General features: G+C 36.2%; 2 protein-coding genes across 6 annotated transcripts; both read right to left on the bottom strand.

Annotated features, from left to right (window-relative positions):
- Positions 1 to 847: 847 nt before the first annotated feature.
- On the bottom strand, positions 848 to 12,335 carry LOC103703261 (protein EI24 homolog). Of its 4 annotated transcripts, none has more exons than XM_039130694.3 (11): positions 12,086 to 12,335; positions 11,908 to 11,973; positions 9,574 to 9,724; positions 6,986 to 7,038; positions 5,855 to 5,989; positions 5,666 to 5,729; positions 5,384 to 5,469; positions 5,168 to 5,250; positions 4,669 to 4,745; positions 3,816 to 3,931; positions 848 to 1,159 (listed from the first exon to the last, which is right to left on the bottom strand). In XM_039130694.3, the coding sequence occupies exons 1-11, from the start codon at positions 12,184 to 12,186 to the stop codon at positions 1,114 to 1,116; spliced, it is 978 nt and encodes a 325-aa protein (XP_038986622.2). In that variant the 5' UTR covers positions 12,187 to 12,335; the 3' UTR covers positions 848 to 1,113. The 4 variants fall into 4 exon arrangements, with proteins under 4 accessions (XP_038986622.2, XP_038986621.2, XP_088565917.2 ...); XM_039130693.3 differs by having other exon boundaries at positions 3,816 to 3,956; XM_088709791.2 differs by lacking the exon at positions 5,384 to 5,469 and having other exon boundaries at positions 5,658 to 5,729.
- Positions 12,336 to 16,255: 3,920 nt separating this feature from the next.
- LOC103703218 (receptor homology region, transmembrane domain- and RING domain-containing protein 1-like) lies at positions 16,256 to 23,296 on the bottom strand. 2 transcript variants are annotated; one of them, XM_039130695.3, is made up of 4 exons: positions 23,137 to 23,296; positions 20,826 to 21,050; positions 18,441 to 18,836; positions 16,256 to 16,700 (listed from the first exon to the last, which is right to left on the bottom strand). In XM_039130695.3, the coding sequence occupies exons 1-4, from the start codon at positions 23,180 to 23,182 to the stop codon at positions 16,507 to 16,509; spliced, it is 861 nt and encodes a 286-aa protein (XP_038986623.2). In that variant the 5' UTR covers positions 23,183 to 23,296; the 3' UTR covers positions 16,256 to 16,506. The 2 variants fall into 2 exon arrangements, with proteins under 2 accessions (XP_038986623.2, XP_038986624.3); XM_039130696.3 differs by having other exon boundaries at positions 23,084 to 23,296.
- Positions 23,297 to 26,962: the final 3,666 nt, after the last annotated feature.

Consider the following 26,962-nt stretch of genomic DNA (forward strand, 5'->3'; position numbering starts at 1 on the left):
TTATTGTATTTTCTCATCAACTAATTAAGCCATAAGTGTTGCTGAGATGTAAGGCTGAGTTGTTTCAACCAAACCATATGAGACCTAGGGTTAGAAGGGCAGCTTCATGTGCCAATGGCAGCTCTGATGGCTGATTTTAAAATACCTACTCTACTAAGATTTCTTATATATATATATATATATATATATATATATATATATATATATATATATATATATATATATATATATATATATATATATATATATGTTTGAAGTACCAAGTGGTTCATCCGAACTATGTGGAGGTGGACCAAGAGTAGTAATACCAAGGGCAGTAATAGAGGAAAGATGTTTCACAATAAAGATAAAGAGATTCTTTTTAAAAATATATATATAAAGAAGGGGTAAGCGCCTACCTATAACTTTTTTGAGGAAATGATGTACAGAGATCACAAGTTGCTGAAGGGCAGCGACGTACATCATTTAGTAAGCGTGAGGCCTTCCATCTTCATCCTTCCCTCATGAAAAATTTTGATGTCATTTTTACATTATCTTCCCTCTCCCTATGTTTTTTTAAAGCAATTTGAGAAGCAGCGTGAAACATTTCCATTTGTCAAAATTATATTTTGGATAAAATAGTTTGGAGGCTGGTTATTAGCTATATGGTGCGAAGTACAAGCTCAGGTGATGACTCTGTACAGCGTTACTGCCAAAGTGCGCCATGTCAGCCCTTCAAAATTATCTTTGAACCATAAACACACTGAAAAAAAAGCCTAAGCTCGAGTCACAAAATCAACAAGAAGGCTTTAAAAAGATTAAATAATTCAAAATGGAACAAAGTTCTAGCATACGCAAGAGTATAGGATAGTGGTGAATGATGTTTCTTTCATCCATTGATCAAATAAATGTTAACAAACTGCAGTAAGTTTTTTTATCTATCTACAATTGCACTGGTTTCCAATTGGAGCTCAACAGCATCAACCAGCATCCTATTCCAATTCCTGTACAGGGAGGTGAAACCATAGCACTTCCACAAGCAACATGTTTCTGAGTCCCACGCCTATCATCAAATTTTGCAAAGAAAAAAGAAAAATGCGACTGTATGCAACTTCTTGTGGATTTTGTAATTAGTCAATGTCCTTTTTGTACCTCAGGGAATAGTTGCAACACCAGCATCCTGTAGCAAAGAAACGATGTCAGATTATGCCATTTTGCGAAACATTAATGGGGCCCATAATGCTAAAATGAAGAGAGCCCAAAATTTGGAACTGAGAGATTGAGGTTAGTAATGAAACAAAGGAAGTTCATGACATTGCATTAGCACAATGCACTTGCAAATTGTGATATTTACATCAAATTTGTGAACTGCTCCTCGAGAACATTTAAAACCAAAGGACAAGTAGTAAGATTTCATTTTTTTGAAAGTAAGGTGGATTTGAAGGTTGTAGCTGACAGATTTCATTTTTTTGGAATACTCCATTTAAGATTAATGCCTTAAGTTAAATTTCTATGTTGGCACGCTTGAAATAGCAAAAAGATTTAGTGTTGTTATTGTCATTATAGTTTGCAGTAGCTGCTGCTTGAGCGCATACCATTCTGCATGATACTGCGTAAATGATAACCACACTCGTCTACCTCATAATATTTGAATTTTATGTAGCAAGAAAATGCTAATAGTTTGTTGGCAAGCACACAAAAAAAGAAACCACCAGTATTTAGCCAACGTATTTTCATTGGGTTCCTGATCGGTTCTGAATAGATCCCAAAGATTAGTAATTTGGCTGGAGTTAAATGTTCCAGTTCCACCCACAACATTTTGGTTATTTCGTCTGCCCAACCCAAAACAATGCATGTACGCTTTGGTTCTATCTTAAATATGTTACGGATTGAACTTTTAGCTTACATGACATATATGGTACCGGACAAGACCTACACTCGGTAATACCTACGAGTTGTTTGTACTTCTAGCTAACATCCAGCATTCCATACCTCATATTGAGCAGCTAAGTTCCCTTTTCCCCTCTTAAGCTAAGAATATGCTATGTTCATTTCAAATATTTGACATAAGTTTATAGATTACATAATATCGTACATGTAACAGTGATAACATACACTCTGGTACAACACAAGATCTACCGTGCCGGTACCAGACACCGTACCGGTTGTCCGGCGGCACGAGTCGGTACGGCACGTGTTGGGCCCGTAACGAGAGAGAAAACCAGCCGGAGCCGAAGAAGGAGAAGAGAAAGAGAGAGCGAGCGGGGGAGGGAGGGAGGGAGAAGGAACGGCCATGGACACCTACAGAGGGCCGCGCGGGGGGGGGGGGGGGGGGGGGGGGGGGGAGGGGGGGGGCGGAGGCCGTGGCGACGGCCGCATCCCCTATTTCTTTCGAAGTCGGCAGTATATAATAGCAAAGTCTATAGCCGCTCATTGTTTTTTGTAAATCAAATGATCAATTTGAAGTAAGTCCATCAACTACATTTCGTTGCTCTGAGGCAGAACTAAACTGCTATCTTAGATCTATCATCAACATATTTGAACAACTCTCTATGATTTTGTCCTTGCTCTTTTTTCCGCATGAAGCAGTTAAATGGAGGTCTATGTGGGTGGGTGGAGCAAACTTTTCTCGGATTTGAAGTTCTTACATGACATTTTTATTTAGTACACCTGAATTTTGTGTCTTGCTTTATGACAAGTTATATAAAATTGTTAGTAAGAGTTATTCTTCAGGTCTATCGTCTCCCAAGGCTATTCAATAACGGACTCCTCCCTTGACAGTGAAGTGGTGCATAAATAATATGCCTTCTCCATATAAGAAAATAAATTATATATATTCGTTTGTGTCTAAATGTTATTAAGACCTTACAGGTGTTGACAGAGGGGCAAGGACAGATACTATTGGATATTAGAGAGTAAATAGAGAACAATTGACTGTATATTTGGCATTAAGAGTTCAATGAAAATGCCGTGCTGGAAGCTGTTTCTACTGCTACAAATACTTTTGAAAGAGTGTAGCATGCATTGATTCAGTGTATAATTAATAATTGATATGCAGCCTTTTTAGAATAATATTACGGCATTTTATTCCGTGTATGAAGTACCCATAAGAAGAAGAAAAAGAAAAGAAAGAAATGAAGGAAAGAAGAAGAAAAGAAAAGAAAGAAATGAATGAAAGAAGAAGAAAAGAAAATAAAGGAAGGAAAAAAACAAAGGAAGAAGGGAAGGAAGGAAGAAGAACAGGAAAAAAAATGATGGAAACAAGAAGAAAAGGAAAGGAAGAAGAAGAGAGAAAGTAAAGAAAGAAAGGAAGAAAGGGAGAAGAAAAACAAAGGAATGAAGGAAGGAAAGAAGAAAAAGGAGATGCAAAAACATAATTAACATCCAACTACGATCCAAAGTTATCTTTGGTGAAGAAAACTATAATAGGTATTGAAATTGTTGAGAAATCTCACAGGATAAGGACATTTCTCACAAGCATTTCATAATAGACTATATATTAAGAAGCTCACGAGTAGGATTAGTTGTACCGACTGCTTAACATTTCTAACAGCAAGCATTTTCGTCCTGATAAAACTGTTTTAAATTGCCTTGTAAGAGTCAACTATAAGACTATAAGTCAAACAAAGACCTAAACAAATGCAAGAAATTAGACTGTTGTTATCTTGTCATTTCTAGACAAGAAAAAATAGTGCATGATGTTCAGGTGGTGAAGCATGAAAAAAACAACGTATGATGCCTAAGAATCTTAAGATTAACTTAATTCTGCCAACAAACCATCCAAACAACCTATTGGCTGAAAATAAGCAAAAAATAATTTGATCATGATAACTTACGATATTTTGTCTGCAGCATAAAATATTCGAAGCTTTCTTGGTCCACCTCCTCCCCACGAACTTGTTAGAGAATAAATAACTTGCTCTACTTGAGTGCCTGCTGCTGTCAAAACAAACTGGAGTACTGTTTTGCTCAAATGGCTGTTTGAGACATGATGGCAAAGAAAATATTAAGATGCAGGATTATGCAACAAACAGATAATCCTGTAAGCCAACAATGCAACCAAAGTTGTGGATCTAGACATTACTTTTAACTGGCTCATCCACCACGACTGGGCTTATTTACAAAGGATAAGTATCCAAACAGTCACAATGAAATCAAGAACAAGGAACTGCACCAGCCATGCATCAAACATAACCATGACACCCTTATCACAAAAAAAAAAAAAAATCATGATACAGATGCTAAAAGACGACCATCTAATTTGTCGACTTTAACTGACAATTAATGACACTTATTTTCTTTTTTTTTCTGAGATTGTTGAATCTTTGTCCTAAATTACTAATGCTACTCAATGACCAGGCCGGTTTCATTGATGTCCACAATTGTACGACTAGCTAACTGGACAGTGTTTCTGATGACTTTACAAGGTCACAAGTAAGACTACCTCCCAAAGCTCCTCATGAGATAGGACTTGATCCAGGACTAGCTCAAATCAGATTAGAATTTACTGGCCTGTCTTGTCTATATTAAGCAATACTCTGTCAGAAAAACATAATGCTAAATAGTATCCCAAGGGTGCATGAAAAAGAAAGCTGTGTGGTGAACATACAGATATGCATGAACAGGAAACACCTTGAAAAATCTATCCTAAACTCTAAGGCAAGAAAATTAAAAAGTTTTAGGGCATACCAGTGGATAAAGTATAGCCATAATTCCATAGCTAACAAGTGTGGAGAAAAAGAGAATTGGAAGAACACATGGACTTCCTGAAAATTCAAAATGAAAACTTTTAACATGTTGAATCCAGAAATAGTATATAAATGAGAAACCTAGAAAGCTGAAATAAGATAACGAAGAATGATTGAATCAAGTTTGATGATATGGAGAAAGTGCATAAGTTTTATTAACAAAAAAAGTATATTATAAGTGCTAGTAAAATCATTCTTTGAGGATTGCATTTGTAAGATACATAAAATGAATGTCATTGAAGTGCACACTCTCATTGTTAAAGAATAATAACAAAGCATCTCATAGCAAAAGCAACATGAGCAAATACTTGTACAGTAGCGTCATCAAATACATGCACATAAGCATTTATTTGTTTTCTAATGTTCATTAATATACAAGGCATTCGTAGTATACAATAGATTATCCATAAAGTAACCAACTTGAGTGACAAAAATCATACCAAATCCTGCAAAAAATGCCCAGTTTGATTCGAAGAACTCAAGCCTTTCATTCAAACTCACTTCAGAAAAATTCCATTTGTACCTGAACATGTTTATAGCAAATGAATTGATGTCCTCTCACTATTTTTACATACTCATACAAGAACACATAAGCTGTGATGCATACTCAAAACAACAGTATTTGTACAAAAGTTTTCTAGAAACTGGATGCATACTCAAAACAGTAGTAGGCATATATCAAGGAAAGAAGCAGAAAATTGATTGCCTTGCCAATATAGGGTATAAAACCTGCAGCAAAAACCTGCATCGTAGAACATAAAGAGTTTTCTCATAAATATACTTGATATAATATGAACAATATGGAAAAGCTGGGGTAGACCTTGGCCATGTTAATCTACAAAATTTTGCTTCCAAGATGAATAACAAGTGGAAAAGCAGCATATGATCACATAAAAAAACATGTAAGGCATTAAGCAGAAACCACCGCACCACTGCACCTCTATGAAGAAGATGTTCAGCAAAAGGATTGAATAAACCTGCTCGCCAATTCCCAGAAAGACCCTATTGGATCATTAAAACATGAAAGAGACCTTTGAGTATACTGTGAAAAACATCGTGCATATTTTGATGAAATTGCAGAAACTACTGGAATAGTAGAACCAGGAAAGCTATGCTAGCAAGATTACCGCTCAAATCCACCTGGCCTTCCCACTTGTCTGAGACTCTGGGAGTCTGGTGAATCTTTTCTGTTAGGTGTTTGTGCCTTGGAAGGTCCTTGTTTTCTCAGAACATCAAAAGCATACTTGGCAATGTCATTGTACCTGGTTTAGGGCCAGCAGTAATGGAGCATATATTTAAACAAAGGAGAAGGAGGAATAGTGATGAGCCAACTCAATACATGCAATCTGATGCAAGTTCATATTTTGGAGAAAATAACATAAAATCTTTATACCTGGGCGAGCATCAGAGAAACAAAATTTCATCATAACCAATTTCAAATCTATTGCACAATTAAATAACGGTCATGAGAAGGTGCCAACTACTTTCTTGGTGATTGTATACTAGAAGTTGGTGATCTATCTCAACATCAGCAATGTTGAGGAATTTAGGAGTATTGGGGAGGGTTGTGCCCCCAACCCACCAAAAAATAAATAAATAATGGCTAAATAATGAACAAATTAATAATAATAAATTGGTATAAAGTATTGACAATCATGAGTGTTGCATGAGGAAGAAGACTTTGTGAGAGACAATAATATTACAAACAAATGGCCTAATTTCATTCACTCCTAGTGGGATTGAAATATACTTATTCCATCATTCATTTCTTTGCAAGGTCCTACTTCATCACAGTAAGCATGTTTATCCCATCTTCACTTCAATTGTTATCTTCTCAAATCCTCTCCTTCCTAAAACACTGAGTCAGTGTCAATATACCGTCCTACCTCCTGCAATACTGCTTGCGCATCCAAACATCTAGTTTCACTTCCAAAACTTTATCCCTCAATAACCCAGCTTGGTCGCATGATTGTCTTCTTCATGATGTCATAGGTTTATAGCTTACTCAAAATTTTATTTGAACTTGATTTTTTCCTTCATAGCTCTATTACACATTCTTTCTTATTCTTGTTCTAGTTTCATAGAGGACTCTTCTACCAGCAACTTGCCAGATCCCCTCCACCTAAAAGACACCTACTATGACAATAATTACCTCATTTACACAAGAAAATGAAAAAAAATGGCAGTACTAAGGATGTGTGTGTGTGTGTGTTTGTGTGTGTGTGTGTGAAAGCTTAAGTAAACAGCATGATACCTACCACAGGGTGCTCAATATGAAGCTGAAAACATACAGAGGATAGAACCAGAAAATCTGCAACATCAATAATACGTAATAGACAAAGTCAATGCATAAGATAACAGTAAGCAAACTTTAAAGCCATTTATATGAAAAGAGAGAAAACATTAAGAAAAGAGAAACAACTAAGGATAGCAATGATATGGAAGGATGATACATAAATATACTATGAACAAATTTTATCAAATTTCTATGTATTATAAGGAATATGGTCACAGGCAAACTATCAACAAATAAGAAACTAATCTTAGGCAGGTCGAAGTCTAATGATGATTATACACCTGATCTGCGAGTATGAACTTTGGTTTGCTTCTTATTTCTTATATCATTGTGAGATTGTATGGTTCCTTCTCTAGAAGAAGAATTCAGATTCGTTATGCACAGAGATGTGTATAGTTGGTTACAAATGTTCAACAGAGTTGAGTGAGAGCAAGAACAGCTTCAACTTTAAAAGCTAAATTTTTCTAATATGAGGTATCCCCAAAATTTCCACAAAAACAACTAATGATATCTGCAAGATACATGATTATTTTAGGTAATTAAAAATAAAAAATATTTTGGTGAAGTTCCTCCAACCAACTTAAGATGTTTTACCAAGATTACAGCCTTGAGCACACCAAGAGAAGATTAGAGGCATGCATATTGTTTTCTTAAGTGTTTTGCAATTATTTGGACACCCACTTACAACAGCTGTGCTTTAGATTCTTGGATGCAATATCTAAGGATTAGATAGATATAACTGTTGAAGAGAATATACAGTTGTTCTTAATGAGTACTAATTCTTTGAAAGTGCATGGTATGGCAGCCTCTTTGAGAAGCAACGAAAAACTAGGAGCACGTACTCACCTAGATACATCATAATTATGCTATTCAAGAGCAAAATAAGGAGAACTGGAAGATGAAATCTAGTTGATCAGATACTTTAGAGGTCCAGGAAGAACAACAATTCAATATCTAAGCCGAATCAACAGTTCAAGCTGTGTTAGTGAAGGTTGTTTCGATATCTTGTTAAAGAGCAACAATTTAAATAATATTCATTTACAACAATTCGAATAATTTTAATTTATCAATAAATTTACTAGGTTTAACAATGAGGTATATCTCTCTTGAAGTGGGAGAATCACTTCCATTTGATCTGCTAATTAGGAATCTCAAAGCATGCATTCAAGAACATTCTTATTGTTATTGGGTTTGAAATACTATAGTTACGAAGAAATTTCACCGAAAGGAAAACACATGTTGTGCGGCAAACTCTTTTTGTACATATTCTGAAAAAGAATTTTCAAAAACAAGATAACCTGTTTCATACACTAAATCTTCAGAATATGGTTTAATGGGAAGATTATTTGCTAACAATATTTTCATTGGAAGTAAAGCAACGTAACAACATGCTTTCTTTCCTGATGAAAAAAATCCCTTACCTCAACATCAACCACCTTGATTCCTAAAGAGTGAAGGACATGACAAATATCATGGCAAGAACCTTTTTATTGAAATGATGTTTCAGAAATCACTTTTTAAAAACTATAGTGGATTCATTGAAAAGATAAATCTCTATAGCACGTGAATTTATTGAAGTAAGATGTAAAAAATTCAAGACACCTACTTTCGTCCACAAGTCATATAATAAAAAATTTCAGACAATGTGGCTTGGGCTTACCTCATGTCTATCATGAAATATATAGATATTATAGAGATAGAGAAAGAGGGAGGGATGGGATCATCTGCACTTCTCTTCTAACATGGTAAGCAAAGTTCTAAGCATGGTATGTCATACCGTACTGAACATAATGGTACGGAGCATACCGCACCATACCGGTACGGTACGGAGGGCACACCGACATTCCGTATGCTGAACCGCCCCTCATATCAGGGCGTATCAACACAGTGACAAAGTGGCACCAGTATGGGGCCCAATACCAGGATGGTGTACCTTGGTTCTAAGGTCTTTGGAAAATCTCCAATAGCTCAAGGTAGGAAAATATCCATAGGCAGCAAGGAAATTCTACTGGTTGTGTCACTTTGACATCAAAATCTTGTTCACCCAGACTTGCCTCTTAACATTTTTAATACATTCTTCAATCAAGAACCTTTATAGCCATTATAAGCTACCAAATTCAACCTTGATTTGATTGAAGTAACATTCTCTATTGCTTTGTCATTTTCTATGTTAATGCACATGCTTTTTTTAAGATTCAACCACCAACTTTATTTACAACAAAACCAGCAACCACACAAAAGGGAATATGTCAGTTTGTAATATTATTGCGTATGCAATTCTTCCTAAATATTCCCATTCCCAACTTGTTTAAAAGCCCCAAAACCTGCTTTCATTAGTAGTTGAATTTGTTACAGCAATTGCTCCTGATTTAAGCTATTTAAGCGCTCTAGCACCTTCACTCTTCACCCTTCTGGAAGTGTTTCAAATGGACTATACATGATACAATTAATTTGCCAACATATTATATAACATATTTGATTTACAGCCCCCAAAGAAAAAAGCAAGTAATAAAAAATACTAAGATTTAACATATCATAAGCAGCACGTACATAGAAAATCTGAATAAGGATGAAACGTAAGAAGGAATAAAGTGCTAAAGCTTCTTTGTGGTTGCAAAGATGCTGTGGACCTAATTTTTCACATTGATCAGGTAATATCCACAGCAGTGTCGGGATGACTGCAGACTTTAGTGTAAATAAACTGCACCGAGAAAAGAAGTTATCAGTAAATAAATTATCAAATATAAAACTTGAAAACAATTAACCGTAGAGCTATCTGTTCAAGCTCCTGCATGATTATAATTTGTTAAGCATTAGCTACAAAAAATACAAGATCGATTGCAACCAACTGCAAATAAAATTATGCATAACATTGCAAAAGTTAACACCTGAGACAAATACAGACAAATACACTTCGTTCCACAACCATAAAAGAAGTTTATTGAAAGAAAGAATTGACCAGTACTGAGAAAAGAAATCTTGATATCAATTTTCATGTCCATTAGTTTTTCTTTAATAAATATAAACAAATAACCACCTTTAAGATGCTTGCAGACTAATGTAGCTTGTAGGCCATAACAAAGTATAAGGAAATAAAGGGAATTAATACAAAATTTTAGACAAATATTACAGAAATATCTGAACAAATTATTTTGATAACGACAAAAAAGCCATCGCACAAAAAATACTGGTCCCAAGCAGGCTGAGAACACTGGAGGCATAACGTCAAACTTTTAGCCAATACAGCAAAAGAGGTAATCTATGAATGTCCCAACGTAAACGAGCATATAGTGTAAAGCATCAGACGACATAGATTGAATGCATCATACATTTAATATTAGAGCATGACAGTATATATAACAATTTTTCTGTCGAAAATGCATGACATAATTTGTAAATATATGGCCACAACATACCTGTGAGTGCATGACCACATCATGCCAGTAAGGCTAGTTGGAAAGATTTAGAAGGCATGAAAAGGATGCTGAACTTGTATATATCATTATATCAAAATGCTTTATGAAGCTATCAATTAGGGAATCAAAAGGATGATAAACTTGGATGTATTACTATAACAGAATGTTTTATGAAGCTATCAAGTAAGGATATTAAGTTTTATGTTTTATTTTGAAAAAAAATGTTGGATTGATGTAATTGGTTGGGAGGTTATGGTCAATCTAATTCCTATGTACCTCTTCTTCTACATCTCTCATTTTTTCTAAATTTTTATATTTTAACAACTGGGATGCTAGATTGACCCCTCAATTGCTAGAGAACTTGTGGGGAAAAGATATTAAAAACTTCAATTTTGTATGATTTAATGAAAGTTAACAAATTTCTCAATCTTTGTAGTTTGTAGGCTCACCACTGTCCAGACATAGAACTCGCATGAAGAAGAAAGCAATGAAACCCTAACACAAATGTAGGCCCCAATATATGAAAGCACAATCACGATTATATAAAAAAGTAAAACAAATCTAGACCCCAATATATGAAAAACACAATCGTAATAATATAAACAACCTAACAAATCCTACTAACCCTTAGAAAACCCATATACTACTGTTCAAACAAGTTATCTTTAGTCAGGTTCACAAGGGAAATCTTCAAATCCCCAAAACCATTATAGCTAGCATGGATGCTTAACTGGAGTCTATAATCCCAAACAAAGAAAAGGAAGGAGAATAACATTCATGAACGTGCAAACAAGAAAATCAGACCTTAAATCATAAACTATTTTTCATAGCCACCTTTCTGACATGTTATATACTTTACCGAGTGCAACTTTAATCACCATATTCATAGAATCAGCATAAATATGTGCACAAGATCATACTATCAATAAAACAGCATACGCAAGATAGCTACAACAAAAGGTTGCTCTTTCTTCCCTCCATCCTCCATTTGCCTTACTTGCCACAACAACCCGACATTTCAACTAACTGTTTAAGACATCATCAAAACATTGTCGCACAGCTAGTCTCTACAAATGGGTATATTATATGAGCTCGCTAAACTAGTCAAAATTCTTACTTGGAAACAAACTCAAGGTGAAACCAGAGGAAAGATAACGATGGAAAAGAAACATAATATTTCAGCCAAAATCTAAAACAAGAAACCCTTATATAACATCACCAGCTTTCTCAGACTATTGCATGAGAAAAACCACCAAAAAAAAAAAAAAAAAAAAAAGCAACCAAAAACAGATTTTTTTTTTCTTTTTATTTCACAAACAATTCCAAATGACACCTTAATTCCCACCCACCCGTCTATCTAACCTTTGAACACCATCCATTTAGGATCACATATCAACCAAGCCAAGAATTAAACGAATATGCGAAGAGATTAAAACCTAGGAAAAGATTCAAAACCATAGTCCGGTACCTTCCCAAGAAAATGAATCCGTTCAAGAGGAAGCACTGGCCAGTTCTGATCGACAGCATCTTCGACCTGAACCAAGAAGATCAAAGAAACAGGCATTTAATCGAAATTAAGCATTGGAGATGTAGAAATCGAAGGTACAGAAAGAATGTTTGGAGAAAAACTGGAAGAAATCAAGAACCTAAAGCAGAAGATGAGGACGCGATGGAGAGAGCACGCTTCTCTGAATCCGGCCAGCCAGAGGCTGCCCGCCTGCTTCGCCTGGGACGCGAAAGCATCCATCGGACGGCGACCGGAAGACTGCCGGCGATCGAGCGAGAGAGCGGGACGCTTTCGGCTCCGGGCTTGGCCTCTATCGCTTAGGAGAAAAGGGAGGGCGACTGTTAATGGAATCCTTCTTTAATTAAAGGATTAGTAATGGAGGTTAAGCCTCTTTTTTTTGGTCAAATATGGAGGTTAAGCCTTTGCTGACGATGGGTTTTTCTTGCACGGGAGGAGCCGGTTCAGAGCCGGCCTGACCCACCTCAAATTGAACCGGGCTTGATCGGACCAAGTCAGACACGGAGGACACGACCGTCTCTCTCAAAGACAAAGATTGTATCTTTCGCAGGAAGAACAATGTGCTTTGAGATTTGTGCATAGCTTGATTTGATGGCCAATGTTATGAAAGAAGATTGATCATTCTCTACCTCGCTAATCCATATAATTGCCGAGATATAATGGAGGTTTAGATATTTTGGGTTTCATATTTTCATGTTACTTATTATCAATACAAGTTCTATCCTTATCGTCAATGAAAAGAGATACTTTACATCAACAATCCACTTATAGGCTTAATAACCATGTAACAAACTTACAATGTTGCTAACTTTACTTGCCAAAAAGTTGTACTTATAAAATAAATTATTTTTTAGCAAAATCCTCATCAACCTATAGATTCTAAATACTTATGGGCATCAAAAACTGGCCCTAGTTCTTGTCAACCTAAAAGGCATGTATTGTTCGAAGCAACGTAATTATCAATCACCACTATGATATCTATATATCTACTTGATTGGCCTTATTAGTCTAAACTATTTTATTAAAAACATAACTTTTATAAGACGAGTGAGTCAACCCCAATGCCGAGGAAGACGAGTGGGTGCTTTAAGAACAGGTAATTGAGTTGTTTTTGTGAAGTTTCAGAGATTTGTGTCATAAACTGTAGTCTAGATTTCTTTCAAAAGACTACCACCTAGATGTATAATTATATTCTGCATTTCCTTCCCATGAAACTAATCCCAAACAAAACGAAGCACTGGCAGATTCTGATCAATGTAATTCTCGAACCGAGTAAAGCATGCATGAGGGAAAAAATTCAGAGAAAATAAAAGGTTTAAAATTAGAGAACCATGCAAGAAATTACAAAATAAGTAATTCAAAAGAGGAACTACCGGACCTAGTACAGAAACAGACAACTCTGAGAAGAAGCAATGGCAGAGGAACAGAGGAGGGACAGACAGGCCTGGCTCTCCTTCCTGTTTCTTAGAAAGGTGGGGAATGGCTTGGTGTTGACATTCTATAACTCTTAGAGATTGTGATTGACTTGGATTCTAAAAGATTTCGGCTCTGAGGAACTAGATTTCGAACTGTCGACCATTTTTTGGATTGAGTTCATGCTGGTTATCGCTTACATCATTTTATAAAATCAGGCTGGCTTTGATCAAGTCCTTATCAACTCTTTCACTCCTTTGGCAGTCCTCTCTGCAAGTTTATCTGCCTGCCTGTGGTCAAGACTGTCACTGAAGACTGAAATAAAGTAGTTTACATGGACTTTGGACTTCAAGGGAAGACAAGCTCATCTCATCTCCACCATAGCTCAATCCTTGTTTCTCCATATCCATAGACAACTCTCTCCGGTTGGTTTCAGGTTTGAATCTATCATGATTCTCATAAGTAAAACAACTAGAGTGACAAATATGACTGCACATAGCTTACCTTGATCCATCCTGCAATATCTCTCATATGTGAGATTGTTACTCTTCAAATGTTTCTTTCTTTTAACATCCCATGAAGTACTTTTGTGACCCGTTTCGAGAGTAGTTGACTTGGTGGAATTGCCTAAACAACACAAAATAAAGGAACAAAAAGGAGGGGAAAAAAAGAAATCAAACAAGCAATTGCTATAATATATATCCCATTAGGAGTTCCCTTTAAAGGTCAATTCTTATGAAGATTTTTTGATGAAAATTCTTATCATGCAATGTATAAAAGAATAAAGAATCATATACAGTAAAATCAAGTAAAGATCCTGGAAGAAACAAAAAGCTTTCGTACAAAACATACCATGCATGTGATCGAGATAGAGGAGTACAAAGCAGGTCTCGGAGCAATGACAATTCCAAACACTGAGAGGATGCAACGAGGACGATTTGGTGAGTTGATCCACAAAAGGCCATGGCGGCTAAGAGAAGAAGTGATATTGGTTCGGCTCGGCCTCCCGAAGAACTAGAGATGCAAGATCCTCCTTGAGTTGAAGCTGGCTGAGCCGACCCAATATCATGTCATCTCTCCACCTACATTCCATCTCTCTGATCACCACCTTTCTTGTTCCTAGTTCCTTGGACCTTGAGGTTTATGTTGGTTCTCTCTCCCTCCCTCCCTCTCTCCCTCTCTCTTGCTCTCATGAATGGTACAGCGATATATAAAATAAAAACATCAAGGACAAAATGCTACATGGTTCAGGGCTGGGAATTCGAAGGGAAGCATCTGCGTCGTGTGGCTTGGGTTTGGTCATATATCACTCCCGATTCATTTAGATAATGGAGATCCTCCAATGATGTTAAGGAGGACAGGAGATACTAGGGAGGGTCGTCGCACTTGGACTCAAAGCCATTCCATCTCTGGCCATCTGTGTGTCTTTATCTAAAAACTCCCCGAGTGATGCAGACGAGCGAGACCAGGTCATGGAAGACCCCTACCGGCCCATTGGACCCAGATTTAATCCTTTTCTTTGCCAAATAAAACCCCAAAACACCCACACATTTAGAAAAATTTGGCAAAATAAATGGTTTTGTAATCACTAACACGAGAAACAACTTCGTTTACAAGCACGTTTCTTGACAGCACATGCCTCCAATTCATCAACTGAACTTGGTCGCAAAGGCATAACTTTGTTGCGTACCCCATTTGGAAGAGGTTTTCATGGTCCAGAAAGTACTTTCTGACCCTCTAAAACTATTTTAGTTTGCCAGAAATCTGAAAACGTCTAATTGAAAGAAGCTCCAAAATAAATCTTCTTTAGAAAAGTACTTTTAGCATTCGTTGAAAAGCCATTTTAGATTTACAAAATTTTTCTTTTTTAACTAAAATATCAAAGACAAAATCATATAATTACAGAAAGTGTCCATTTATATCATAATGCATGAAGAAAGAAATCTACAAAAACCCCAACAAACAAGGAATCCTCAAACTATAACCCATGGCTCCATCCCCATTGCATTTGAGCCAACCCAGACAATACCAACATTTACACCTCGAACTATTCATAGGCTAAACTAAGCTGAAAAATCCAAATTTTTGAATATATTTTTCCACAAAATAGAGTAATTTCAGCCTGCGTAGCCTGCAAACTTTTTAAAGGCCTTCGTACCACATGGCTGTGTATGCCGTCCATCACAACTGCTTGTTTCTATAGTGATGCACTTTATAAAAATGGTTGGCTGCGATTGGTTGCACACATCATGCAAACATAAGAAATAATTTCTCTCCATCAGAAATTATTCCCTGGACTATGGATGCAGACAAAGTATTAGTTGGAGTAGTCCGAGGACCAGATCTAAATTACTGGATGTATACACGTGAGGCAAACTACAACGTTATCTATTATTCTTAGACGCCCATCTAACAACCGGAATAGTTTAAGTACTTTTATATATATTGGGGCTCCTGGCCGTTGTGAACATTGAGGAAATCCAGATCTAAATGAGATGAGCAAACCAATCAATGAAGGAGAGAGGGAGAACAGCTGGGCTGGTGAGGACAAATACTTGATTGCAACCAGCTTTGTCCCTAAGTTCTTGACCACTTCCACTTACTGTTGCCCAGAAGTTTAGGACTCAAGGTCCTATAGATTCTGTATGAATTAGCTTTGGCTTTTAGTTCAGGCGGTGGGAATAACCAGATTGCAGAAACAAACATATATGCATCGGAAATCGCTGCATGAAAAGAAATCATAACACTTCTGAATAAGAAAAAGAAACATGAATATATTTCGGCAAGAATGCCTGAAAAAGAATAATCAAGAAGCTTCTATGAAAATGACTTGGAATTCTACCAAATAAATCAGACTGAAACAAAAACAATGGTCGAGTGGCAATGGCAAGAAATATAGTCACTGGCATAATATCTGCAAGAACTTATAAAGTATTCACTTGGTTAAATACCAAATCCTTCGTGACAAAGATTTGCTCTCAGGGCCTGAGCTCCACCACAGATAACTAACTATAAATGAGTTTTAGGCATCATTCACCAACTTTTTTTTTTTTTCTTTTGCTGAAACATCATTCACCTACTTCAACATCAGTACCTATAGCTCAAACTGATCGGCAACAATATAGTATGTCAAATCCTGTGGGTAGGGGGAGATGCTGCTAAAGATCTAGCAGAGGAAGAGGGAAATGAGGAGATGGAAGAAAGTAATGGAGTAGACTCAGAAGCTGGAATATATATTGTGCTCGAATTACAATCTTGCTTGCACATAGGACAAAAAGATCTCCATGCAGTGAGCCAAGAATCAACGCAGACAGCATGAAACTCTGCAAAATAATACGATGCAGAATGTAAGCGAATGCAACATGAATTAAATAAAATAATAGATGCTCAGATGGGACAAAAAGAAAAATGAAAACAAATAAAAAAATCCATCGAGGTGCATATTTTCGGTTCAGAAGGGTATCTTAGAAAATCCTGAAAAGCAAAATATCCTCAAACATCCAAAGTTATATCACTGTCCATGAAATTAAGTATCACTAGGCTGTGGTTTGAACTTGCACTGATCTGCAAACCATGAAGTCCACAACCAATAATCTTTTTCCCCACTGTGGCATCAACATTGATGAAATATTTTCTGGTACTTGCTTCCTATTATGGGCTACATCCTTCATTACCACCAACTTTTACGAATCCAAAATCACAATTTTCATCCAAATTAGTCTTAAATCTCCCCGTCCTTTTTCTAAAACCATTTAATACAGATATAATCCCCTCTCCTCATCAGAAGCTCCTAAGATCACCATCACACATGCTTGTGAAATTGCAATGTTTTTGCATCAGCTCATCCATGATTGATGAAACTTATGTTTCATTTAATCTATTCAGTCCTCACTCCTCACCATGTCCTGCATTTTAGTAAACATCCACCTCAGCATAATCATCCCAACTATGACATCTTTTGTACTTAATGCTTAAAATTTTGAAACAAAAAAAAATTGTGTATGTTGCTGACATCTTAATAAGCAATTCCAGTTAAGTCCTAAATATAAATTGCTTTATAACACCTTGAAAGCACTCCTTGATTTCGTTCACTCTAGCTACATTACGTATGTCCTGTCACTCGCCCATTCTTCTGTATAACTGATCCAAATTTCAAAATAACAATCCATCGGTTTAGGTCTTAGTCATCCATTTTGTCATTCTATTTGATGCCTCATTTTCAGTCTCATTGAAACTATAATATGTATTTCGTTTTAGCTCTACCAACCTTTAGATACATATCTTCAGAAGGCATAATTCATAGTTTCAATTAGCACTTTAACCTCGTTTGGATCACATTTGTAAACATTAAATCATTTTCAAAACTGTAATACATCTTCTTGAATATCAATAACATGCGACAAGCACATATGTTCTGGCTGATGAGGATTCTTGTCCTATGCACATCTTGGCTGGATTTTCAATCTCGCCACAACTAGTGTTATCACTTGTAGCAGCTCATTTATACATGTTCTTGGCAACAAAATGTATCCTTCCTCCTCCCTTGCCAACCAAATATTCTCTCCTGATGAAAATCTAACATATACTTTTCTAATTCAGTATGGATCACTTCTAAATTTTCATTTCTTCTAACTCTTATCGTCTAGTTTCTCAGAGAATGACCCCCATCATTTACAATCTTAGCATGAAGTTCCAACTAAGTGTGCAAGTTGGCGGAGTGCACATATTCTATAAGAACCACATCTTTCCAACCGCTAAGATCTTTGACTTAAATCTCATAGCATTAGTTCTGAAGTTTCATGATAACCACCAAAATAAATGTTAAGATGTTCAGCTTACAATGTAGAATTTTGCATTGTCTCGTTTAGCATGGGTGCAAAACTAGCAAGTAATAAAAACTTAAGACAGAAGGAAATATGTAATAATATTATGATAGCTGGATATGCTTGAAAAAAATCTTTATTCAACTCTCCAAAATAACCTGAGAAAAGCAGGTTCACCATCTACTAGAGAATAAGAAACAGTAAAGGTGATGGTGATTATGATATGATGAAGTGGCTTACTGTGATGACATGGCAGCCTACGAAGCTTCTCCCCCACTTTGTAGTCCTCTAGGCAAATAGCACATGTTTGTGAAGTGCAATTATCTTCTGATGCTGATATGAATATGAGGCTTGGCATTGCTTCCACTAGTTGACTGCTCATCCCATGGATTTCAGAAGCTCTAGACCGTTCATGTCTACCATGCTGTCTATGCACAAAAAGACATACAGCTAGCCCAATTACCGTGGCAAGTAAAGATATGAAAGAGATGGCCATAATAAACCATTCTAAGTTCTTAGTTCTTGGTAAGATCCACAACTCCATGTCTGTAAGACCTGCATACTTTCTAAGTGCCTCACCAGATGCTTTAGATACAAAGACAGCCGGTATAGTGATGCCATCTGGGCTTCCTCCGACTGCAATAATTTCATAGTCAGGTACTGACGATAGGATATTTTATATGAAATGACACAGATTTACGATAAATGCAGTTATATAGAGGTATAATTGATCGCCTTCACAAAAGGAAACTCAAGAGAAAATTCAATAATTAACTGTGAAAGTGTGAATAGTTATCGACTGAGAAATTCCGACTTGAGAGTCCATGCTTTCTGATTTTTTTGTTTTTTATGCACTACATAGGAGCTTGTGTGAGTTAGAATAATGGTATCAGTGGGCATATAAAATGAAAATCACATAAATATATATAAGTGAGATGTCAAACCCCTATAGATGGTTGAAGCTTGCTGCTTATCTTAATATAACCTCCATTCAGGACCATCCTGCTATAAATTCAAATTGATTTCCTTTTGTCAAAGCAAGAATTTTCTTCTTACTTGCTTCAAAACCTGAGCTTCATAAATGGGCGTATACTCCTTTCTTCTATTGTAGATTGATCTCCTCCCATTGGCAAGTATCATGTCACATTTCTGTCCCCTGTGTTATTTGGTCAACATAGTACAAATTATTTCTGCCAGAAGTTCTCAAACTCTAATCCATTTGCCCTCCAAAATTTTCCAACTTTTATTACTTGTACACAAGATTGTAGTATGTGCTATGTCCATAAACTTACCGTAATCTACATCTAACCTCAAGAAATAACTAGATAATCAAAAAAAGAACTTATCAAAAGCATCTTGTGTTTGTCCACAATAAATTCACACTGATTATTGTTTTGCTCCTCTCCATTGTATTTGATCCCACCCACCTTGTTTGCCACTCCACTTGCTCCAAACATGACCTGGGACACAGGAAAGTAAGCAAAAGAAAGATTGGACAGAGCAAAGAAGCAAACAAACTCCTTGCTCTAACTGGCAAGAGAAGGAAAATAAGAGATGAAATGGTCGTCCTTATTGTTTGCTGGGATAGCTAGATGGCCTCCTTGCAACATGAAGAAATATTTTAAATCATAAGGAAGAAGGAGAGATCTAATCAGCCACTCTTCATTTGTATACATATTAATAGAAGCCAGTCCCTCCCAAAAATAAAATAAAATATTTTTGCTGGAGTGGTATCTGAATCCTGAGGATATGTCATGTCTAACAACCATATCACTGTTCCCAAGTGACTCACTGCCCATGTTTGCTAAATCATAGGCCAAAAAAAAATTAATAGTTACACATTTTTTTGGGTGAACAAGAGTTAAGTTCCATTATTTTCAGATAAATAGAATCATACATCATCTAAAATGCAACTACCTAATAATCTAAAATTTAACATTTGCATCTAGAATTATTTATACAGATGCACCACATGCATTACATCTTCCTAAATTTTTGAAGTGTCACCTCCTCACTCTGGCATCTGAATCTGCTCTAAAACCTTCTTTGAGCTCATGCTAATGGGTTCCATTTCATTATAATAGCGCTAATGAAGAATAGAACCTTAACGATAAGCTTTATTCTGCATACGTGCATCCAGCCTTACGTACCAAGGTATGATCCATCAAAGTTTGGGAATGTTTTCCAAACAAACTCTCAACCTGACACCAACCCTGCTATTTACTCAGCAATGCCAATGAGGATACCTCCATAGTCCATGTATTGATGTAACAACGACTAGAAATAACATACAAACACAAAATGGTTTACCAAACATAGAATTCCATAAACATAGTTGGACAAGCTGGTTGTCAAATATAACATATAAAATTGTGAAAAGGAACCAATATCAACTTCAGAAGAAATAGCAAATCAATAATATTTTATATAATGTAATGATGTAACTATTCATGTCTAAAGTGATGACTGACGATACACGCACTAAAAATTCTTCTATGCTGCTAGACTTTTCAAAGTTGCAAGTAAAAAGAGTTCATTATAAATAACAGTAAGAAATAACAGAGAGAATTTTTAATTTTAGGCTACACAAAATGAAATATAAGTTTATAAATGCGAAAACATTACTTGCAAATACTAGAGGATGATCTTCATTATCGTACATAATAGCAGCTTTAAATCCAGCATTCTGTGCATTCCTAACTTTTTCATCAAAATGACATCCTCCTCTTATGATTAATGCAAATGAAGATCTTGAATCATTGACCACTTTATTATTCAATGGAGTACATGCATCAAGAGGCTCAGCTGGGTACATGACCCCGCTTTCACCAGATCTTCTTACAACTGGAGCTGGAAAAAACAAAATTAATATATCGTCAGAACTTTACTATTTATTCTGGCGATGAAATGGAATTACACAAATACTATCATTGCAGTCACTGCATTTCTTTTTGGAATAAGGAAAACAATCGTGTAAGAAAAAAGATATAATAAAAACAGTCACCATTGAGACAAAGAATGTAAGATAAAATATTATTGAAGCATTAGAAAAGGGGGGAGCAAGCTGCAGTTTCGAACAACATTCAAAGCAAAATATGTATCGGGCATTGCAAATAATCCAAAACAAAGAAAGAAATCAAGGAAGAAATCGATTTCAACAGCAAGGCCATTCCTACATATTACCCAGTGTAGATTGTAAAAGCTCCAAATGAATTGCCTATGCCCGTCAGATCTACCGATCTTTCATGCTAGTGAACAGGTCAGCATGAGTACATTGGACTCAAGATAGATTTATTGAAGAGGGTACAATTGATAAAGTAATTTTCATCCAATAAATAAAAATTTGAGTCTGATGAAAAGCAACAACAATCTAACATTGGGGGGCGGAGGGCACAGGAGTATGATTTACTTTAAGTTCTTTAAGTTTGTACCAGATACCAGTCCAGTCCTACGTTTTCTTATCAGCTTCTCTCGGTTCCTGAAATCCTAATCCATCCACACACAAAAACAAGATATTTAAGGAACCTTACAACATGTTTACTGCTAAAATTTGAGTTGCTTCTCTGATATCATTTATTGATCAGTTAATGCACATCAAAACTTGTGATCGAAGTTGCAAGGACACTCATTACATCTAAAGTCATAAAGCATCATTACATATCATATTTAACTTGTTTCATCCTCATCAGTCCAATAGTAGCTACATGCTAGCACATAACAGGAATTGTTGCCATGTTTAGTGACAACTTCTTGCTATTTTGGGGAATTTGCTTTTGACAGAGATTAGGAAGTTATCAAAAGAGCTACTTTACATTACTGTCTTTATCCATTCTATTTAAGCAGTTCCTCAAGCATCCCCATCATGTGTATAGAAATTAAAAAGAGAAAAGAAGACACAGCATCATAATATAAATCAATGAAACAAAATATGATTTATAAAGAAGATTTCAGGACTTCCAGCACTTTGCCTTCACTCTTATCAATTTGTTCATAGTGCCATAGACGGGACAAACTTAAGATTAGCCCAAGAAAACAAATTTGTCCATGCTAAAGTCCCACCTAACTGAACCGCATCTTTGTGCTACATTCCTACAAAACACTCGCCATGGACAAGAAAAGAAAAGGATACATGAAGAAAATAAATAAATAAATAAATATGAATAGAGGAGTAGCCTAGAAAACGAAGAACACTTTAGTGTTGTTTGCCACTACCCTATACATAAGAAGCATTGAAAACCAAACAAGAAAGCCATTTTTTGATTCATAGAAGGTGTTTGGTTAAGAGTCTTTACAAATTTTCAAACCCTAACCAAACAAATAAGAACATCAAGAACGCAGCATCCAAGCATTGATAACCCTACAAATTTTTTGATTCATCGCCGATATTCTCAGTATAATTGGGGGGAAAAAAACCCTTCAACTCATACCGAATTTAGCCTCGATGTCATCAAAAGATTTCGACAGGTTCCTGCCAATCAAGACCACACTCCCATCCGCCAATTCCACCAGAAGAAAAAGAAAAGCACACATAAAAGCCGCCGACCTTACTTTATCAATGCAACGCAAAAAAGCCATCCTCCAAAGAAAAGTCCAACCAAAAATTCGATTCAAATCAATAAGAAAAAAAAAAAAGAAACCAGTAATCTTAGAATTCTTCTGCACTCATATAAATCCAACCTCAGTTCGTTAAATCATTTTTGGCATTACTATCAATGAATCAAACTCCGAAACAAAATCCAACAAACAAACACGAGAAGACTTTAAAAAGGAAGTTCAGAAAAAGAAATCTTTCCACCTTCATTTGTATTTCCTAAAATAAATCCTCCCACTTCAATTAATATTTCCTAAAAGAAATCTTTCGACTTTCATTTATATTTCCTAACCTTCATAAGAGTCAGAGGGAGAAAAAATCTCAGAAAGAGGGATTAAATTCAACCTCCGAGTCGAGAAAAGAGCGAAGAAGACGGAAGCAATGGAGACATCGGCTGCCATCAAAGAGAGAACGGCGGAGGAGAAGAAGGGTGCCGGAGTACGTTAAGAGGTGGAGTTAACGAGCCAGTCGAGAGGACCAGCCCGGATCTTTTCGCGAGTTCGCATGTATCCGCCAACTTTAATGTACGAAATAAATATCTTGTCAAACGTGCCCCTTCCATATAAACCTGCTCATAAAATTTTCCATGCAAAAACAAGATCTGCCGTTCATCAGATGGAAACACCACGTGGATGCAATACGATGATGAGATCGCATAAAAGTTTATATACGTGATGAGGTATAACTGTTGCACGGTTGCAAGTATATCTAAGATATTTTTTTAAGGAATACCTTCTAAATACCGAGTTTTGCATTAATACCTTCCCAAATTAATATTTGTATGTATATTTTTTTTATAAAATACTTATTTTATTATTTTATTTATTTTTTTTTTTTTCATATGTATCCACGCCATGCTGTTGAAAAAAGCAGGAATGATGAGGCAAACTTTTCTGATCTAATAAGTAAATATTTATAAGGCGGTTGCGATGGAAGATAAATTTTAATTTATTTTTAATTAAAATAAATATGGTTTTGTTTAATGGTGTTAGAAAAATTGTTATATTAGAGGTATTTGTGCAAAATTAGTATTTTATAAAAATAAAAAATAAATATAAATTTTAAAAAAATATTTATATAAATTTAAATTTTTAGATGGATACATATAAAAAAAAATCCTCTGATATATTAATGAAATATACGAGGTCGCGGTCGATGCTGGATAAGGATCTAAACCGCATCGGGAGGTGGTGTTGCCGAGACGATCAATTGGGCGGTCGGGATTGTCGGGGTCTGATGGAGTTCGATCTCAGCATAAAAGCTTGGCTGCGTGAATTTCACACATGTTGTGTACAAATCTTGAAACACCATTTCATGGAAGGTGATCTGATGCGGAAACAAATCAAAAATTATCTAATCTAGACCTTCGGGTTCAGGTTAAGAAAATATGGATTTTGACTCTTGAATGATGGATATGACAGAGGTTAACACATCATAAGAGTCAAGATAGCTGAAGTTGCATGCATTCCTGAAATTATTATCAGGAAGTCGATTGGTTCCCAGAAAAAAAAAAATGTTAAGATATATGATGCTTAAAAAAATATTTTTTATGTTTTAGTTGCCATGAAAAGATGGCTTATGTTTGGTTGACTATCTACTTTTCTAAAAAAAAATTATGTAAAATATATGTTATGCCCGTAATACAAAAAAAGACCTTACTCCATTCTATTTAAAAGAGAGTACTTATGTAAAAAAAAAAAACCTCAATTTTTAACCATAAAAATTAGATTTTTCTATGTCATATATGAATTTTTCTTTCAGAAATCTTATTTTCGTGAAAAGCCTACTTTCCTATCTCTTTTCTTTAAAAATTCCAACCAAACATTAGGCATTTATTTCTTTCTTTCTTTCTTTTTTTTTTCCTTTTCCCGACCATAGTTTTTCTCTTTCTCTTCACATGAACCAAAGGTATCCTAGATAATTTTTGATTGTTAGTTTACAAAGTTGAGTTCTTGATGATACCTAATATTTTCCATGCATGTTTGGTATGTAGAGACTTACGGGCTTATATGCTTAATTACGCCATAACCTCAAGGGCAGTGACTTTGATCGTTCTTCCTCGCCCTCTCCCGTTCACATTTTGAGGTCGTCCAGTCCAAAGCAAACCACTTCGCCTCAGCCCACAAAGATTTCCTATACTTGCTCCAGCCACGCAGACCTTAAGTATCTTTTAACTCCCAACATTTTTTTTAAAAAAAACAACTGAGAAGTTTTATGCCCTTCATTTCCTCACATTGAATTCCATATCCATAAACTTCGGATAATTCTGCATGATCATCTCATGTGACATTTTTTCTTTTTCTCTTTTTTTTGAAGGGCTATAGTTCTCGATCTGGCGATATGGGAGAATGAAGTGCTTAGCCTCCTCTCTAAGAACCTATATGGGTAATCCAGTGGGCAGAATTTTGTTAAATTCATGGATTAAGTTGCCCATTTAAGTACACCCCTTAACCAGAATTATGTGAGAAGTAAAAAAACTTCATAAGTTTTTTTTTTTTTTTCTAAACTGGAGGATTTATACAGTTCTAGTACATATACATCTAATAAGATAAAAAATCACAAATTTCGGAGCGCACTAAGCACCTCCCATTCCGTAACCCATAAAATACTCTTGGAGTGGCTAACCACATACGAAGCGCCTCGGTCCATAGCCTCGTTTGCCTCTCTGAATATATATTTAGCCTAGAAGGTCACACCGTCCTTCAATATAGCCCGAACGTTCCGCAGCAAGTGATGGCATCTTCATAAGTTTTTTGTTCTTAAAACATGGGTGCTAGATGAGCCGATAGTGCTGATGATGAGTGGTAGTAGCCACCAATGTGGCAGTAGTGTGACAAAGATGCCGGCAGTAGTGTGGTGGATATGGCAACACCGAAAATAAGAGATAATGATGGTGGTGGTAGTGAAAGTAATAGTGGCGACGGCAATGGAGATAGCTGCAGAAATAATGGTGATTTAAATAATTAATTTATTATTATTATTTTCAAAATAATAAAAAATAAAAAATCTAGACATATAAGAGTTTGTCTTATGTGCATTTTTTTATATTTTATTCATAACAATTTTAAATCACAGGGATACCAACGAGTCCTTGTATCTCCAGGGCCGGTCCGGGCTCTAGGCGACTGAGGCGGTCGCCTAAGGCCCCGGGCTAATGCAAGGCCCCCGGGAGGCTGACCAAAAGGAAGCAAAGGCCCCGATCTGGGGCTGGCTACGAGTCTTCTCCCTTGATGGAAAGGAGGTGGAGAGTTTCCTGGCCTGCAGAGGGGCAATTTGGGATGTTGGGGACAGTAGTTTTGTTTTAGGTGGGGAGAGCCAGAGAGAGAGGAGGGATTTGGTTGGCTTGATAGACGCCTGAAGCCACTCTTATCTTTCATCCCTTCTCTTTTTTGGTTTTGGTCTTGGTTTTCCTTCCCTCACATTACTCCTGATCCAGCTGGGCCATCCGGAAGAAAGATAGGGGGATTGGAGATGGACTTCTTCGAGGGTGGAGATTCTTTTAGTTTTCTCCTCTCGATTTCTTCTCCCCTCTTGGGTGGTAGAGAGAGAAAAGGAGGGAGGGGGTTTAATGGCTGCTGTGCTATGATGTTGCAGTTGCCGCTTGGGTACTTACTTGAAGGGGAGATGGTGGGATGGGGTGAATTTTCCATAATGACCCTACTTTCTCTTATAAAGAGGTTCATTTATGGAAAAATTCTTTTCTTTACCTTGACTATGAAGTGCCATGGGATGATCTTTTCCTATTTGGCTCTTGCTTGACATGGTAAACAGTATTGCCAAGCATTATCTCAGTTATTTAATCAGTTTCATGGCCCTTCATTTAGTATAATTACTTTATGTGCTTTCATTCAAGAATTATATTAAATAAAAAAGGCTTTTTGTCTATATTTGTTAGATGCATGTATCTTTGTTAAAATAGTGTACTTGATAGCTATCTATTTTTATATATTTTTTTTAAGTATTTTATATTCATTAAAAAATTATTAAAAAAAAAGGGCCTCGTTCAATGGATTTGCCTTAGGCCCCAGCCGCCCCTGTGTATCTCTATCCCGTTTCAACGGGTTTCAAGCTTCAGTGCCCCATCTGCCTCCACCATTCCCACCCCGCTCTTGCCTCCCAAGACTAGATGGTCACCCACCTCTTCCCCGCCGTCCTCTTCTCCACCGGCACC

The sequence above is a fragment of the Phoenix dactylifera genome, chromosome 13 (assembly GCF_051530095.1).
Source record: "Phoenix dactylifera cultivar Ajwa chromosome 13, Ajwa_hap1_PhDact_Kaust_v1.1, whole genome shotgun sequence".
Classification (NCBI taxonomy): Eukaryota; Viridiplantae; Streptophyta; class Magnoliopsida; order Arecales; family Arecaceae; genus Phoenix; species Phoenix dactylifera.

Coding starts and splice junctions, on each gene's coding strand:
- LOC103703261 (XM_039130693.3), bottom strand. CDS start 12,186: ATGGATGCTTTCGCGTCCCAGGCGAAGCAGGCGGGCAGCCTCTGGCTG. Junction 5,251..5,383: donor TATGCCTACTACTGTTTTGA/GTATGCATCCAG, acceptor AAACATGTTCAG/GTACAAATGGAATTTTTCTG. Junction 1,160..3,815: donor TATGCTGCAGACAAAATATC/GTAAGTTATCAT, acceptor TCTTTGCTACAG/GATGCTGGTGTTGCAACTAT.
- LOC103703218 (XM_039130696.3), bottom strand. CDS start 23,192: ATGGCAGCCGATGTCTCCATTGCTTCCGTCTTCTTCGCTCTTTTCTCG. Junction 21,051..23,083: donor TCCCTCTGACTCTTATGAAG/GTTAGGAAATAT, acceptor TGTTTTTTCCAG/CTCCAGTTGTAAGAAGATCT. Junction 16,701..18,440: donor TAGGCTGCCATGTCATCACA/GTAAGCCACTTC, acceptor ATTATTTTGCAG/AGTTTCATGCTGTCTGCGTT.